An 18,483-nucleotide genomic window follows, 5' to 3' on the forward strand; every position below is an offset into this window, starting at 1 on the left:
CCTTTCTTGAACACCTCCAGGGACAGTGAATCCATCATCTCCTGGGCAGCCTGTGCCAGTACATCACCACTGCTTCTGAGAAGAAAGTTTTCCTAATATCCAATCTGAACCTCCCCAGCTGCAACTTGAGGCCATTACCTCTTGTTCTACCACTGCTGCCTGGGAGAAGATGCTGACCACCACCTCACTGTAACCTCCTTTCAGGGACATGTAGGGAATGATAAAGTCTTCGCTGAGTCTCCTCTTCTCCAGACTGAACAACCCCAGCTCCCTCAGCCCATATTACCTGTGTTCCAGACCTTTCACAGCTCTGTTGATCTTCTCTGGTCATGCTCCAAGGCTTTTAATATTCAGAATAAAGCTGGCACAAAAGCATCTTAAGTACAACATTTTATGTAATTTTTATATTGGTCAAAAGAGAAACTTGAGTCAACATTTGGATGACGTCTGAAAACGCTTCACTGAGAAGAAATCTGTTATAATTGCTTTTTTGGATTAGATTTACTGAAGCACTAACAGGAAGAAAAACTAGAAAGTCAGGAGGTAGCAAAACAATCTGGACATTAAAAAAATCCAACATGACACAGTAAAAGTTGTGTGACATGGAGACTGCTCAGGTCCAGGTGAGGCAGCTGTTATGCTGCAACTGCACACCATGCTGAGCACACCCTGAGGATAACCTTGGGCTCTTTCTTCCTATCCATGGCAAACGTCTCATGTTACTGTTTGGCTTTAAGTTTGATTTCAAGGACGGAGATAACCTTTGCACTGTGTGTCTAACAGGTTGATTTAGTCAGTGTTCCTGTGACACAAACTCAAGATTTCTCCTAGTGAGCAAACCAGATGCTGGGATTGTTATTGATCACAAAACAGAATAGAAAGCAGATGAAGTTTTTACTGCACAATTATTCTTTCAGGCCATTTAAGGTACACTTTACTGACTTATGGTTCTAAGGTTTAGTACAGAGACATGTTTTAAAACTTCAGGTACTATAAGAGGGAGACTTAACAGGCATGCCATCTTGAAAACATTTTTCATATAAAAAAGTACACTTGACATGATGTTTCTGCCTTAGGGATACTTTCTATTGAGCAAGTTCACAATGATTCCAGAAGAGGTAGGACAAGGTGGAGTGATGCCCTCCTGCCCTTGTCCAGAAGCCCAGCAATAGGATGACCTTCCAGATGTGGTAAAATACCATTCAGCAGTCCCATTCCAACATAATTCCTCACTTGGAAACCAAAAGAATAATTCTTCTTCAAGCTAAAAAAAATCAGTAACTGAAGAACCAAGCCAACTGGAGGGTGGAGGAAGACTCAGCCCCTGGGTAAAGACTGGATGGAGGCTCCTGTTGACAACTGGCTCAAGCTTGAGTCTTAGCCTTTTTGCAGGCTGGCACTGTTTCTTCCTCCTCAACCTTGTGAAGCTTCTTCACTGTGTAAACTACCCCACAGGCACTCTTCCGAGTTTCTGGAACATACAAACAAAAGCTGAATTACCTCAAATAAACTGATACTAATGCACTTAATGCATGCTTGCTGCAATTCAGCATGTTTCACAGCCAGCCATGCAGTTCACGCAGCAGGTAAGCCACCTGCACAGTCAGGACGTAGGACACACTTGGGAAACTAAAGTGGGAAATATGAGGGTGGGTGCAGAATTAGAGCAAGAATGAGGGAAAACTGAGGTCTGCTGGGACTTTGGGGGAGGGGGGTTGGGGGGGACATACTTGAAACCACAGGCAAGCAGGCTTCATTAGTTCCATACTGACAGAAAGACACATTCTTGAACACATGTCAAAAAGCATTTCAGTATTTCTGAGCAAAACAATGTTCTCAAATAAAATAAATAAACATTCACATACTTCAGGGTTCTTAAAAAGACTACATTGGCACAGCTACACTGGCAGAGGTTCACATACACATACCAAGTAAGTGGCTTCATAGCATTCAACCATCTTTTATTTACAGAACTCACAGCATTACCATTTCATGCTACTCCTCAAACATTTGCCAAACACCCAGTAGAACCAGTCCAATTTCAGAACCGCTACTACAATGCTTCTCTGCAAACACTGAAGATTTAAGGCAGACAAGGCTACTAACAAATACTCTTGCTAGCAAAGTGGTTTCATAAGAGCTTTGCCAAAATATATGGACTTATTCTGGTCTACTATTCTTTGGGGCACAGGAAAATTACATTTATTAATTTTAACCTCACAGATAAGAAAAATGAAGGTCTTGAGAAATTCCACATAAGCTTAACAGAAATTCTTCCAACACTGTCACAATGTAGATGAGTAGCATAGCAGGATGGATGACCCTGATCATAGAAATGCATTCTTGAAGAGATCATAGCTACTCACTATGAATTACAGTATATTCAAACTACAATTCTACTGAAACAACAAATGCTAACCAAATTCTACCATGTGTCTGCAGCTTAGAGCAGCTGAAGTTGTTAAGACTAGAACCTACCTATCCAACAAATCCTGGAAGAAGCAGAAATTAACAGCTAGACACACAACTTGGTGACAAAATTAAATTGCCATTGGAATACACATCAAAAATCTAGGAACACCAAGAACCAGCAAATAAACAAGTGAAAGGGAGGTTAGAGAAGGTGAATGAAAGGGCCACAGAGCAAAGCAAGAGTATATATTGATGGCTAGAGAACAAACTGCCATCTGGACACATAATTCAACCTTCTAATTTCTGCAGGAGGCAAAATGCTACATTTCTACTTTCTTCAATATTAAAATGGACAGGTAAAGCAGAAGAAAGCTAATGCAAACTTCCTCTGCTGAGGATAAGAAAGCAAGCTTTGTTTCACCAGAACTTAAAGTCATGGTACACCATATGAAACACCTCCTCCTAAGCATCAGGCACATGGGACTTCACAGTTTGCATCAAGTTTGAAATGGTCCTCACCAAAAAGTGAGCTAGTCAGAAGTAGATCAAATAATGAAGTATCAGAGAAACACAGCAATGGCTGCTTCTGTAGTCATGCTGCAAGAAAGTAAGGGCAAAAAAAAAAAAAAAATCTGGGTGAACCTGTTTTGAATTCAGTAACAGAGTTTCTGCTGCTGTCACAGATACGAGCATTATACTCCTTCTGAAAAAAAAAAGGTATCTCCAAAACGCAGGAGAACAGGCTGATCTGTGTTGTAGCTAAACAATTTTTGAGTCTTTTTAATGTGGTAAAGCAAGTACTCCAGTACAGACAGTACCACCAATTCAGCCAGTGATTTGCTAGCACAGCAATCATCTCTTGTTGCAGAAGTTCCTTTTCATTCACTGAACTAGGCAGAAAAAAGTCCAAGCTGACTTATTCTCTATGGTCTCAGACCTTTTGGAAAACATGAACTAACATGAACTTACCTTAACAAATGCAAGAATTGCTTAAGTTTGCACATGCTTTTCACTTACCTCCATGAAGTATGGTGGCTCTGCAGTTGGTGGATACAGCTGCCTTGGCTTCGCCTTCTGACAGGCCAAACAGCAAACCTCTGTCACCTTTATTCAGGATCAAAATGCACAGGAAGGAATAAAAGGAGCAAGGAAGACTGTATGACAGATTTGCTTACTCTACAAATAACTGGGAATTAGCAACACCATAACTTAGAGTGACATTTTGCATAAGGTTACCCAGAGGCAGAGACCTGAGGCAACTAATTCTCCCGGCTGCAGTTCCCCAGAAGCCCTCCTGGAAGGCTCCTGTCAATGCTGCTTTTTTCCAGACAAGCAGCTGTCATTTGAAAACAAAAGTCTGTCAACATAAGAAATTTTATTTCGAACATAATATCAAATAAAAAGCTACCCCCTTGAAAAATTCAGCTTTGTGGGAAAGGGCACTGTCTGATACAACAGCATTATGTTGAAAAATTCCCAGCCACCTTGAATAGGGATGACACCAAATTAGGTATGTTAATTTGAGTTAAGCTTCACTGCTCTTTTTAAGAGGGAAGAAAATGTCACACGTAAAATCCTTCCAGCCTGAACACCCTCCCACACAGTTCTCACAACTCAGAGCAAATGCCTCCCCTTCCAGGGGCAGTCTGGACACACACCTACAGGCAGGGAGGAGGAAAAACACATCTGAATTCCTGTAAGAAAGGGAGGAATGATGCTTTCTGTCAAGAACACAATCCTTCACTTAATAGTCATTTAATAGTACATATGGAACTAAGGACTGAAAAATTAAGAGCCAAAGTAACTAGTGCTAAGACAGCAGCCTCATTTTTCCTAAATAAAAACATGATTTTTATGGCTTATTCTATCAAAGATTGAGTGTCTTTGAGATCAGAAGTAATTTTTGGTTTGGTCAGCAGTGCTCGCTGACTTCAAAGGTTTTTTTTTTATTCAAAGATCTATGATTATGGGTTTTTTACTCCTTTTCCCACTTACACTCAACACAAATATCAACACATATCACAACACAGAACTCATCTTTAACCATTCTCAGACATCACTATTTACAGCAACAGTTCATGTCACTCCATGACCAAGATCTGTGTTGCTCCTTCCACACCCACGCAGAACTCTGAGTCATTGAATTAGTCACCAACAAGCATCACTGGGTAAAGTTCAAGGAGAGCAAGGAATGGAAAAATCTCAAAACCAATCAACTTTCACATGTTACTATTAATTGCCATCACTGACTTGGAAAAAGGATACAGATTAGCCACATCATAAGGACCTCGTAATTCTAGAGGCTAGAACAAAACAAAGAAGGTTGGAGGCTGGTAGAATGTGAGCACATAGTACAAAGCTATTTGCAGAAGCAGCCATTCAGGAAAGCAAAATTAGATGCTACCTAATAGCAAGCCGCTGAAGATGTGCTACTACAATCACGAAAATACCACTATTTTGCAAAACAGAGTCCCTCTCTGTAAGAAAGCTGTCACAGAAAATACCATAGCAACAAAAACAAAGCAAAACAAACAGGTTAAAAAAAACCCCACACAATTCTTCAGTAAAACAATTGATCAAAAGCATACAAGGTGGCAATCTTAGAACTTTAGTTATCTATTAACACATAAAAATTGTAATTTTAAGTATTTAGAGCTGCAATAAATGCTCAAATTGTTTTCACTTGAACAAAAGCCCAGGACTTACTCTTTCAGCTGCACTAGATATAACGATGTTCTGCAAAACACAAGAGAACAAAAGAATAAACATTCATCTGTCAGCATCAAGAAATGGAAAACTTACAAGCAGCAACGACTTCATGAGCATTAGTTAAGTTCAGGCTGACAACACAATTAACTGTGGCTGTCTGGTGCACTCAGATGAACAGAACTCCACCAGTCTGAGGAAACAAATAAGCCCAGGCTACCTCCCCAAACTCTACAGAGAAAGGGCCACATGGACAAGTCCTCCTTTGTAGCTATAAAGCTAAGCTCAGAGAGCTCTGAGATGAATAAGCAACTCACCTTTTAGAGGGTTATGGCCAAGAAGTATAAATCTTAGTGATGCTATTAAACAAGTGCACTCATATCTCTTATAGAGGACTTTGAGGGGACTTAAAGAGAAAAGAAGAAATGCAGAGTTGTGCACACTGTGTTAAGTACTACTGCCTTTGGAGATAGTAGCTGAAAGGGACAGGGATACACGCAAGAGCAGTCAGGCACAAAGTGGATGCTGAGCATTATACTAAGGAAGGCACAGATGATCTTGTAAGAGAATCCCAGGAGCCCACACAAACCACAGCTCTAGGAAGTCTGACTCCTAAATTTTCAACCTACTCTTTGCATTGCAGCAAAACCCAACCCATTCATGTTGCCTTAATCAAACTCACACTGATGGAGGAAACCAGTCTGCAGTCAGGTAAAAGCAGCCAATTCACACCATACATTGTGTTTCCTCAAACCTGAATCCCCATGAAAAGCACCAGGCAGAAAGACACCCTCCTTCCTTCACTCCCAAAGGTTTTCTACACAGCAGGTACATGACTGCTCATGGACTGGCATATAGCACAGGTCAGCTGCCAGTGCTCTTATGTTAAGCCTCTAAGGATGCTCACTCAAGGGAAGATTGTTTAGCTCAGGTGGAAACTGCAGCAGAAAAAAAAGATTCCACGCACTAAAAAAATATATATATATATATATAATATATAATATATATATAAATAATATATCTCAAATAAAGGCTTTGGGAATTCCTGCTTGAGTGGGTGAGAGTGAAATTGATACCAAGGCAACAAAAGACTTTCCCTCTCTGACGTCAGTACCACCAACACACCACACTACCTTCACTTACACAGTGGGGCTTATGATCCCTTCCCAAAGTACTGCTTCGCTCATCTTACTGCCCCCCAGCAAAGAGCAGGGCAGTTGTTGGAAGAAAATGCTCTGTGCACAGCAGGAACTCAAACCATGAAAGAGCTATTTGCACGGAAATGACTGTACTGCGCATACTGTGCCCAAGGTTTCCTCATGTGTCGAGGAGGAAAAGAAGGGGCTGAGAACTCTGCACAAGCATAAGGAAAGCCAGGAGCAGAAGCAATTCATACATCAAAGTGACTTAACAGCACAGAGCCTAGGATATTTCCTTCTGTGTAGTTCACCTTTAAAGTGACTGTACTACAGTCCTCAAGGGTGCTTTTGAGCTTCATCAGTGCTGACTGTGAGAGTTCACTGCGAAAATACAAGTCTGCTGCTCTGAGCTGTAAAAACCAATTCCTGTCTTCTCAACTCAGAAAAGCTCCCAGAGCAGCTGTGCCATCTTGAACCCATCCCTGCAGGACTGCAGTTCACTGCTATGTACTGGATATATGCTCTGGCTGATTCAAAGCTAACCGACTTCCAGTTAGAGGATGGGTAAGAAGGGAGGAGACAAGCAGACAGGAAAGTACAGCTAGCAAACAGAGGAGAAGCAAGCAAAGGCAGGGCTAAGGGGAAAAACTCAAAGGCTAATCATTATCTCCTCAGGTAAAAGAAAGCAACCATTCAGCACACTGCTGAATTTTAACATATTCTAGGGACCCTGCTGAAGGTCAGCTCCTTGGCCAGTAAGTTTCTGGAAGTTTCTCTGTGCTACTATAATAGTGGAAAAGAATCCAAAAGCTGCTACAAGCTCAGCAGCTGTAGGTTACAAAAGGTGGCTGGTGTGCAAGGTGCCAATGAGAGCAGCCCATGGAACAGCCTCACCTCATCTTAGTAAAAAGCGCGTTTACATAACTGACAGAGAAACTGCCAGCAAGCACTAATAGCCATCTCTGCTGGCCCACCAGGTAACAAGCCCAGAGGCAAAAAAAATACAGGCAAGAAACAATGACAAACTAGTAATCCATTTCTAGCTCTTTCAGTGGCTTACAACAAATCATGGTGCCCAGAGTCAGCCAATTTACCTCCCACACACAAATGGTGTATTAGATAGACACATGTAGAAAGAAAAGGCTCTAGAGCACAGACCAAACAACTCAATCACTCCTTGATGCTAACTCAATTTGCGTGATACAAACCAACAACTGAGTGAGAAACATTTCTTCAGCTGCACAGAGGAAAGAAGACAACTAGCAAAAAGGAGTCCCATATGTTTCTGTGTGAATGCAACTTTTGTCAAAGTCACTATCTTGTGTGATTAACCCCCAGAACTGGGCTTCTCAGGAAAGACACTTCTTTAGCACCAAGAGAACTCATCTATTTAGGGACCCCTGTCCTATAAGAAAGGTCATCATTCCTAGGTGGAACTGCAATAATGATGATTCTGCTTTTAATTGGCCTCCTAAGCCCTATATCCCACTTCAGAATGCATCTGCAGGGTAATGCCAGTCTTAGCTTCTCTAGACTAGCTAAGCGCAGCAAAAGCCCTTCCTAGCAACAATGATGTTGCACAATCTCTTTTAACTCCAGTACATACTATTATACACTTCCCTGTTAAAATCATGCAGCCTGAGAGGACCCACATAGCAGGGAGCTTAGCCTGATGGCCTGAGAGGACATGAGGTATGAAAGCAATGGAGCACCGGCATCTCAGCTGCAAGGATTACTTCTTCCCTTGGTTTCAGTAGCAGGGAAGAATGTAGTTGATCTGATTTCAGCAAAACCTTGGCTTTGAGCCAGCAGGCTGTTGGGTCTGTTCTCTGCGCTGGGGATTTCCTAACAGTTAAACAAACAGGATTTCTGCCTTATTTTTTTGCCCATCTTCAAGGTATATTTTCCAAAAAAGTGCTTTTGGCGAATCAGAGCTTTGAAGTGAGGGATTTTAAAGAGATGCGTGGATTTCAGTTCCAGTGCAAACTTTTTCCCTTTTGTTCTGGGTACTGCATACCAAAATAACAGGTATGCTATTCTGAAAAAAAGAGAACCAGGCAGTTTAACTTAAGAAGAAAACATGCAGAGGTACATGGCTGGGAGTATATGGAGCCAGAATGATTGTGTCCTCATAGTAGCAGGCAATGATTCAGACACAGCTTCAGAAACTCTATCATCAACACTCATTTAAAATGGTTCAGCCTGTACAACTCCAGAAGAATTTGAACCAAATTAATTAGCTTGCTTTCACTTTGAGAGCTTACCTTTCCTTTGCAGATCTGCATCAGGCTGATCGCATTTGAAAATGTGTATCTTCTCATTGTGGAGTCTTTGATGGCAGGCGTGTAAAGAAGTTCAAAGTAAATGCCTCGATCTATTGCCTTCACATGAAAGAAAGTGATCAAAAAAATCAAAAGGATTGAAGCAAAACAATTCAACAACCACTATTATTGATGCAATTTATTCACAGTTTAACCGTGTTATGAAAAAATTGAAGGAGAAACTGTTCCAGCAGGAATACAGCATCATGTGAAATGCAGGGGAAAAAGTTTCACTGTACACCAGTTGTGTGCCATGGGAGGACAGAAAGATGAGGTTTAACAAATAAAGAAATAACACCTACATAGTAGTTGTAAGTGGCTTTCCACTGTCACAGAGAGGATGAGGCAAGTAACTACTGCTGATCAGAAACACGCCCAGAAACTTCAAGGACCCTCTTCCTCCTGTTCCACTGCTGGCGATAAGCAATAACCCTGCTTTCCACAGCAACTACATCTTGCAGATGAGGAAATCGTCCTTGCACAAATGTAGCAGCGAGGTCCTGTCTCCTCTCTCTCACGGCACTGTGTTGCTATTTGTGATCATTTTAAAGAACAGCAGCTGATTCCAAATAGCAGAACTTAGTGTGTGTTCAGTTGCTTTAACACCCTTTGCTGTCTGTGAAAGTACCTCCCCAAAGCCCTTGTATTCTTGTTTTCTTGAATGTACAGAGAAAGGTTGAACAACTTCCTATAAGATACATAGTGGTAAAGACAATTCAAAGCTAGAAGCTCCTGATCCCTTGGCCTATAATAAATTTGCACCAAATGTTACTTCATGCTTTCAATCATATTATAAAACACTACAATGCTAATATAGTAAGAAGAGTCCAATAATTGAATACAGATGGAATTAATCCAGCCATAATGGCTGCATGGAAGCTGAGTAGATATGTAGCTATGTACATATCAAATGTTTCACACAGAGCTAGTCCAACATCTGCAAACAAGAAGACTGTACTTATCAAAACCAAAACAGGTAATGGCAATACACCCATTTCAAAGTAAGGATACACCTAACCTCATCCCTGCTCCTCCAGCTGCCAGCCAACCTGGCATCAAAACAAGCAAACCTCACTGCCTGAGGATGTACACAACAAGTCAAGAGACTGTCTTGAAGCTGGAAGTATGGAAGATGAGAAACAGCTTATGAGGAAAGTACCTCCTCACCTGGGTCAGCTCCCAGAGTTTCAGGCAGCGAGGGTACTTTCAGACAACATTTCACACAACATTTTTATTCCCAAATGGAATACTGAATTTTAAGTTTGTGGAAAAATTCCAAATCATTACTTTTGGTCTGTCAGGATTGATTCTGGTTTATTCTAGGTTAAGGCTTCTCTAAAAGACAGAAGCAGGACTTCTAGCCAGTTCCAGCTTTAAATCCTAATGCACTAAAACACCAGCCAAACATGTCCACGCAGAACAATCAGTAACATAAACTTAAAGGAAAATACTGGTTCACATAACCGCACGTTCAGATTAAGTTTTCTGCCAAACCACCTACAGTAGGCAGAATTATATTAGCAAAATACTTGATACATGCAGACAGCTAGCTCGAGTACCACAGAGGATACTGAGCAATCCCACACTTGGTTTACTTCCCAAGACATTCCTTTGACTAAGTATGGATTCAATATGTCACCTTCTGAATATCTAACACAATGTCCTTCTCCCAAATTAACACTGTCATTCACATTCTCCCACCTTTTAAATTACAGGACTATTTATCTGACACAGCTGCATCCCTTCTCATTTAGGAGGCAGCTCTGTCAGCAATCACACTACACCTCACTGGTTAGCACAGCAGTAATCATAAGGTTCTGTTTCCACTCCTTGGAAACACCCTTCCTATCTTCAGAAACAGGGTAGAAAGGAGAAAGAACAAATACATATCACTGTGTATTAAATGCTGCAAGTGGAGGCTTTGAAGTGAACGACATCTAAAACAATAAATTACGCAAGAAAATAAAAAGAACCACTTGAGTGGGAATGGTGAGAAAGAAACTGTAGGGAACTCAACTCAGACTGACATTTAATAGACAGAAAACAATATAGGTGTCAATTTACCATATTTACAGGAGGCCTTCGGAAGTAGAACGGAAGCTTCTCTGTTACATTTATGCATACTAGATCCACATCAAGAGTTGTGCAAGCAATCTAAGCAAAGAAACAGGAACAGATTATTAGATGTACCATTTCTTAATACAAGAAATGCCTCTCCAGAGGCAGTTCAATTTTGAAATGTAGTACAACACCTTTCAGGTGTGCCAATAAAACAGCAGTGCTCAAAGTGCACAGCTAGAGCATTTGGGGCTACAAATCCCAACCCTTTTTTCATTTACAGAACTGCTTTTCCAATACAATAATGACCAACCCAAAAACAAAACTTATTGCTTTATTCTTTTCTGACATGGTACATGCAGAAGCAGTGCTGGTTTTTGGCAAAAGAGCATACAGCTAATATAGGATCCATCACTCTCCCAGTGTTGCAGCTGTTCAAGTATTTTTACCATCAGCAACCAAGAAAAAACTGAAACAAGGAAAGAATTTTAGAAGTGATGAAAGATGCCACGTGCCCAGTACTGGGTCCACACCACAGTGCCTCACTTTCCTGTCTGGATAAGAAAGACAACTGTTTCTAAAAATTAAGCATCTGGAGAAGTCTTAAGTTGGCACCTAAGCTCATGGTTTAAACACTTAGCTTTGAACTCACACCACAGTTCATATCCTGTATTAAGGGAGAATGAAGGAACAAATGGTGGAAGATCTCCACATTAACACATACAGAAAATTAAATGGCCTTAAAAGCAAGCCCTCGATTTATATATAATCTCACGCACACAAGACTTGTAGGAATTATATATGTCTACCCTGAAAAGATGATTTCACAGGACCAGATTAACACCTGTAAGCAGCATTGTAACAAATAAGATGAAGTATGTTGAACATGCTCAAAAGGAATTTCTGATGTATAGAGGAACTCTCCATGCTCAGAAACCTGCCACCCACTGCTCCAAATCCATCTGGGCCAGGTGCCAGCCCTTCCCTCCCTCCTTGCACCAGCATGAAAGCAGTGGGGCTGAAGTCCCGTGGCGGGGCTGCAGGATTGTGACACTCTACTCCAGCACAGGGCTCTGCAAACTCTATCAATGGTCTGTTCACATGTAATTTGCAGACATGAGAGCAGAGGCCCAGCTTTAGGAATATTTCTTACCTTAGCTGTTGATAGAACTTCCTTCAAACTGAACGTTATCTTCAAGCCCTAACTTTATTAGCTCTCTCAGGCAGAATACAGGTTGAATATACTACAAATGCAAACCTGGAATGCAAGTTTATCAGTACTGTAGCCAGTTCTAATGCCATCCTTACGTGGAGTACAAACTACCACCTAGACAGAGCTGATTTACAGGAATTTGCTCAATGCAAATAGCTCTGAATCATGTCCTAGAAAACATGACAGTGAGGCCATAGAAAATTCAGGAAGAGAGAAATCCAAGAAAAAAAAAAAAAATGGAGAGCAAGAATACACACCAGAAGCAGGCAAGCTGCCCCTATGTGATGAGAAAACAAGCCCTCCTAATCAGTTCCAGAAGCAGGGGAGATTTCTCTAAACAGCCCACATTCAGCCCAGCTCTGGCTCCTGGACAAGTCTCACATTCAGGCAGATTAAGGTTACCCAGCATCCTAAAACGACCTGAAGCACAAAAACTTCATCCAGAAAACACCATGTAGCAGTTGCACAGCCCAGTGCCTGCCTGGCTTTACCATGGGCAAGAGCCCCATCTGCTGGGAAACCACAGCCAGCCAGAGATGCCCGACTGCACCAGCAGAACTGAGGGATGTCTGAAAACAAAACAACCACCTGACAAGCCCCTGTCCCCCCTCCAAAGCCTTACAGTGTACTACTGCTGCCTACCTTCAACAGATTTCAGGCACTTGCTTGAACACACGACAAATTGAGTGAGCCCACTTGAGAATTGAGATCAATGAGAAGCTCCTCCCTGCCTTTCTCTGCCACTCTGCCTCATCCAAGTCATTAAGTATGAACAATCACAGGATGGTTTGGGTAGGAATGGACCCTTAAAAGTCATTTAGTTCAACTCCCCTGCATGGAAGAGGGACACCTACATTGCTCAGAACCCCATCTAGCCTGACCTTGAATGTTTCCTCTTGAGCCTTCTCCAGACTGAACAGCCTCAGCTCTCTTAGCCTGTCCTCACAATGGAAGTGTTTAATCTCTTAGACAATTCCTGCAGCCCTCCTCTGAACATGCTCCGACAGGTCCACATCTCTCCTACACTGAGGACTCTACAAGCAGATACAGCAATCCAAGTGAGGTCTCACCCAGCGCAGAACAGAGAGGCAGGCAGGATCAGCTCCCTCACCCTCCTGGCCACGTTTCTTTTGATGCAGCTAAGAATACAGGTGGCTTTCTGGGCTGCGAGCTGGCTTATGTCCAGCTTGCCATCTGCCAGTATCCCAGGTCCTTTTTGGCACAGCCATGCTCCATCCTCATGTCCCCTAGCTGGGACTGATTGTGGAGGTTGCCACAACCCAGGTGCAAGACCTTGCACTTGTTGAACCTCATGAGACTCACCTGGGCCCACCACCTGACACTGTCTAGGTCTCTCTAGATGGCATCTAGGCCTTACTGAAGTCCAGACAGGTGACAGCAGTGGTTCTTCCCTTGTTCACTGAAGCAGTTATACCATCATAAAAAACAGGCAGGACCTGCCCTTCATGAACCCATGCTGGTTACCCCATATCACCTCCCTCTCTTGTACGTGCCTTACCACAGATACCAGGAGGATCTGCTGCATGACCTTCCCAGCACAGAGGTGAGGCTGACAGGTCAGTAGTTCCCTGGGTCATCCCTTCTACCCTCCTTAAAAATGTCTGTGCCACTGACTTATTCCAATCAACTGGGACTTCATCTGACTGCCACGACTTTTCAAATATCTTAGAGTGGAGTGGCTTGGCAACTACACCAGCCGATTGCCTCAGGACTCTGGCATGCATCTGGAATAAATCACAATAATTTTATGCTGTTAACAGAGCACCCCCCCCCCCCCCCCAAAAAAAAAAAAATTATGGAGAGAAGTAGAAAGCCTTTTAGAAGACTTTTGACTCTTGCACACCCTCAGGAGTTCAGAGTCTGGCAAGGGAAGAAAAAAAAAAATCAGTTGGAAATGAGCTTCATTAAGTTGTCACTGTTACAATAAATACTTCAGTTCTTCTCCTTTCAAGTTCACCTCCTTTTACAGCCTCTTCACAAGTTTTCAAAAAGGACAGGAAATAATTTAAAAAAAAAATAAATCAGAAAAATATAGTTTTAATGTTCCAAAGATAGGTATTGAGCAGCACCAGAAAGTAGCTTTAACCTAACTGAAAAACAATGTCAGCTTCTCGACAACCTCTCTTTGAAAGTAAATTCCGGCATTCCTCCAAAGAGACTCACATTTGCAGTTGGTGTCCCAGTGTGTCATGGTTTTGTAATTTTTGCTATCGGTATTCCACATCATAACATCATGTGGAACACAGAGAAGAATTACATGTCCCAGAGTACCTCACGGTCAGAGAGGAAAACACATCACAGAAGTGACACTGGCTCTCTCTCACACTGCCTGGCAGTAAGTGTGGGTGTGCTTCCAAGTTGTGGCACCTTCAATTTTAAAGTAGGCTTCTTGGTCTTCAGAAACCTCTCTCTCTTATTTCACTTGATTTATTAGCCCCAATTTCAATTAGATCATACTATATTGTGTTATGTTGCATTCCGATATCATAATTAGTAAAATAAGTTCTCCTCCTTAGATTGTTGCTGCTGCTCTGTTTATCTCCTTGAGCCCAACTCCCATCTCCCTACCCCTTTCCCTTTTTTCTTTCCATTCTTGGGGCTGGAGGGAGAGCCCACAGGCCTACTGCCCCCCATCACAGACATAGATTGATCTAGATAACTCCGTGACACAGTGCATTCTTCAAATTGCACATCAGCTTGCTGTCTGCCAAGGGCAATACAGACAGATCACCTCTACCAACTCTTCCAATTCACTCTTAATGATACGACTCAGGAGCTTCCTGAGATGGTCAGATGTGCCACTTTTTCTCCCCCCATTTTGCAATGAAAGCATTTTGACAAGAAGTTGAGCTGAGCATTTGAAAGCAAGTCAGTCAGACCACTTGCAGACGTTTAGGACCAACTGATCACATCAAGGCCCTTTACCCTTCTAGGATTTCTCCCAATCTTTTAGTCTGCCTGCTGCTGACCAGAGAACCTACATTGTTTAATTAGCCCCATGACATGGCTATATAGAATGGAAAACAAAACAAAGCATGCACTCAAAGCACTCCAAGACACTGATGGTTAGTGCCAGCTCTATGACAACTCACAGATAGTACTTACATGGAACAATTTCTCCGTCTTTGGAAATACAGCTATGATGTCATACAATCTTATATTTGCAGATGTAGATCTCTACAAAAGGAGGAAATAATTACTACCTTGACTTCTGGCAGGTGACAAGCATACACACAATGATTATAACCAAAATAATAATGAGAAAATTTCCTCACCATTTTCAAGCACCAAAACAAAGACGATAATCTAATTAAATAGTAGGTCTCTACTGTGAGCAATTCTCTGAGGTCATTTTGAGGCTTGTCCCATCCACTCACATACCTTTTGTCTCAAGCACACAGCTCCACAAACACACACTGGTCTCCCTCCTGGTATTCTAGTGTACACATGGAAGTCCAGAATTCAAATAAAAGAATAAAGGAACAGAACTGCTACCCCATACTAATAAGCGATCAGCACAATCACGTTCTGTTTCACAGACACTTGCGTGAGGGGTCATGATGCTTCAGATTCTAAAGATCTGGTCTGAGAAATCAGTACTGAGTATCCTATGAAATCCATTAAATCCAATACACAACTCCCAAAGTGTCATTCTTTCGTTGAGAAAATTAAATTAAAACAAACAAACAAACAAGCAGATACACTGAATGTACTTACCAAGAGATTACAGTGGGAAGGATCAGAAACAACAAGTGTCAGCCGGGTTAAGACTTTAAGTCTTTTAGATGTCCCCTATGATGGAAAAATAATATAAGATTTTAAAAGCTGACAAACTTTGTGGCAACCTTCACCCTGCCTACTATAAAAAGAAAGTTGTGCCTTGCACCAATTCTTGCCTATAATAATTTTCTGGAAGTCTGTAGTTATGCTTCCCTAATATAAAACATATATATTGTAACTGCCCTTCAGAAAGAAGGGCTCACTGTGTTTCTCTGAGGAGTGGATAAACTGAAAGGAAAAATTGCAGCTCAGTGTAACAACACATAGATGGAACGTAATAAACACACCTGCACAATAGGCAAAGATGGAAACAGCTCTGATGGAGACACCGGCTTGGCTATTTCCTTAAAAGAAAACAAAACAAAGTTATCCAAAATACAACAGGGATGTTTAGAATGTACACAGAAGTTGTGTTCCAACTCCAAAAATAAGCTTAACATACTAACAAAATATTTCCTAAGGACAATTCACAGACCATAGTAAAAATTAACTCCAGGGCAGTAATACAGGCTTATAAAATCAGAGTTCTGTTATAAATATAAATACAAATGCCTTCATTTAGGTGAGTGCGTAAAAACAAAGGATAGAGGAGTGGCACAGAGATTTACGAGAGCAAACACATCACCAACAAAGAAGCTGAACTGAAATTACCTGTTTCTTTTCTTTAAAATCGATGACGTGATTAAGAGCAACTGCAGAATATCCCACTAAAAAAGAAAACACATTGTGAGCCTGCTTTGATCAGCAAGTAATGGAAACAGACACAAGGAGAAAACAGTCACATGCTCATTATTTAAATATCTCAAAATCAATAACGATGTGCACATTTACCTTTCACAGTGAATTTTGCTCAATGTTAACTCAAAGATGTGTCTTAAGAGTACAATTTTTTCTTTTAGCACAAGCCAGCCTTTACAACACATCCTCACTGACTGACAGTAACAAGGACAAGGGACTGTGCACGGCCAGTGCTGGGGTACGCACAGAGATGCACGGCTACCTAATGGGTACAGCAGGGCAGGCTGAGGTGTGGTTGTGAGCCTGGGGTAGTGGGGTAAGACACAGGCTGCCAGGTCCCGGCTCTGCATCGACACAAAGGCTGCGCCTTGCAGCAGCGGACTGGAAGATGCATTATGAGGGGAGATGTGACCACGATTGAAGGGTGATACAAACAGAAAGACTGCCGTGGTGGACAGGACTAGAGAAAGCCATAAAGCCTGTGCTGAAGATCAGTAACCCTGGAACAAGTTCTCTGCAGAGGTTGGAGAGTAACCGGAGATAATAACAGCGCTGTTCAGGCACGGCACAGACCCCATGCCCTCGCGGGACAGGGCAGGACCGGCGCATGGAGCTTCCGCCCCGTCCAGCCCCGCTTCTCCATCCTTCACGCCGCTGCTGCAGCCCTCAGCCAGCGCCGCCTTCCAGCACAGCCACCCCATCCTCAACAACACATCCACCCGCTCCCCGCCCCGACTCACGGTTCGCCGCAGCCTCCAGCACGCTCTGCACGGCCTTCCTATCCGCGCCCTGCGGGACGTTCAGATCGGCGAAGCCGGCCATGCTGCGCAGCACGGGGCGGAACGAAGGCTGTGAGCGCAGCCGGCACCGCCCCCGGCGGCCCGGAGCAACCTGGGGCTGGTAGTCCTGCTACGAGGAGCGGGATGGGCTCTGGACCAGCAGGCGGAGCTCTGGGTGATGGAGCGTGCGAGCTTTTATGCGCTCCTGAACGTGTCCGTGGGGGGCTGTGCTGCGAGCGGAGCAGTCGGGAGCTCGGGGTGTGTGCGCTGCCCAGCAGGGGGAGATGCGCTTCTGCTCCTCTTAGCGGCCGGATCGCCTCCCACCGAGCGCTGCTGCTGTATGGCCCGAGGGGGGGTGGAACCGTTCCTAGTTAAGGCCATCGTTTTCCTGCGTTAACTAAAAAATGTGAAATAAAATCCTAGGTTGATTAGTCCCAGCTTCTCTAGAGATATTCCCTAAAATGCAAAAGAGATGAACAATTCCAGGAGACCACAAATCAAACATGCTTTGACTCTGTAGCACTGTTGAAAAACCCACCCATTTTATTGCTGCTAATCAGCACATATGTGAAATACAGGTGGTAATGACCACTTTTGTTGCTGTTTGGGACAGTTACAGCAGCTGCTAAAACAAGCAAGGCTGTGATTCCTTCACATCATCAAGGTGGTATTGGGAGGCCTCACAAGCCCTCTGCTTCCACTTCCTTGAGCCTGGAGGTTCAGTGGGTTATTTGGAATGCTAAACCCTTAACCAGGCAGAATTGCTCCAGCAATGCCCACAGCTCCCAGGCACGTCCCTGCCCACAGCACTGCTCCTTGGCACACTGAGGCCGAAGAGTTTATAAGCTCCCTTTAAACACAGAAAGGCTGCAACGAGATCTCCCTGGTGCCTTCCCCAGATTGAACAAACCTATCTCCAGGGAAGTACTCCAGCTCTCTGAGCACCTTCGTGGCCATCCTTGTGACCCATCACAACAGCTCCATATCACTCCTGTGCTGGGAGCCCCAGGCTTGGACACTGTGCTCCAGGTGGGGGCTCACAAGGACAGTACAGAGTGAAACAATCACCTCCCTCTTCATGCTGCCACCCCTCTGTTGATGCAGCCCAGAATACAGTTGCTCTATGGGCTGCAAGTGCACACTGCTGGCTCATATCCAACTTTTTGTCCATCAAGTCTCCAAGTCTTCCTCAGCAGGGCTGCTCTCAGTGAGTTTTTCTCCCAGTCTGAATGTCTGGGGTTGCCCCAGCTCAAATACAACACCTTGAATTTGGCCGTGCTGAACCTCACTAGGTTTTTGTGGGTCCATTTTTCAAG

General features: G+C 43.1%; 1 protein-coding gene across 1 annotated transcript; it reads right to left on the reverse strand.

Annotated features, from left to right (window-relative positions):
• Positions 1 to 377: 377 nt before the first annotated feature.
• RPP30 (ribonuclease P/MRP subunit p30) lies at positions 378 to 17,232 on the reverse strand. The gene is made up of 11 exons (XM_015866890.3): positions 17,129 to 17,232; positions 16,302 to 16,357; positions 15,938 to 15,994; positions 15,588 to 15,662; positions 14,976 to 15,047; positions 10,643 to 10,732; positions 8,522 to 8,638; positions 5,119 to 5,148; positions 4,678 to 4,715; positions 3,430 to 3,509; positions 378 to 1,471 (listed from the first exon to the last, which is right to left on the reverse strand). The coding sequence occupies exons 1-11, from the start codon at positions 17,208 to 17,210 to the stop codon at positions 1,365 to 1,367; spliced, it is 804 nt and encodes a 267-aa protein (XP_015722376.1). The 5' UTR covers positions 17,211 to 17,232; the 3' UTR covers positions 378 to 1,364.
• Between the last annotated feature and the right edge of the window lie 1,251 nt (positions 17,233 to 18,483).

Source organism: Coturnix japonica, chromosome 8 (assembly GCF_054131305.1).
Source record: "Coturnix japonica strain WE chromosome 8, WE-NBRP24, whole genome shotgun sequence".
Classification (NCBI taxonomy): Eukaryota; Metazoa; Chordata; class Aves; order Galliformes; family Phasianidae; genus Coturnix; species Coturnix japonica.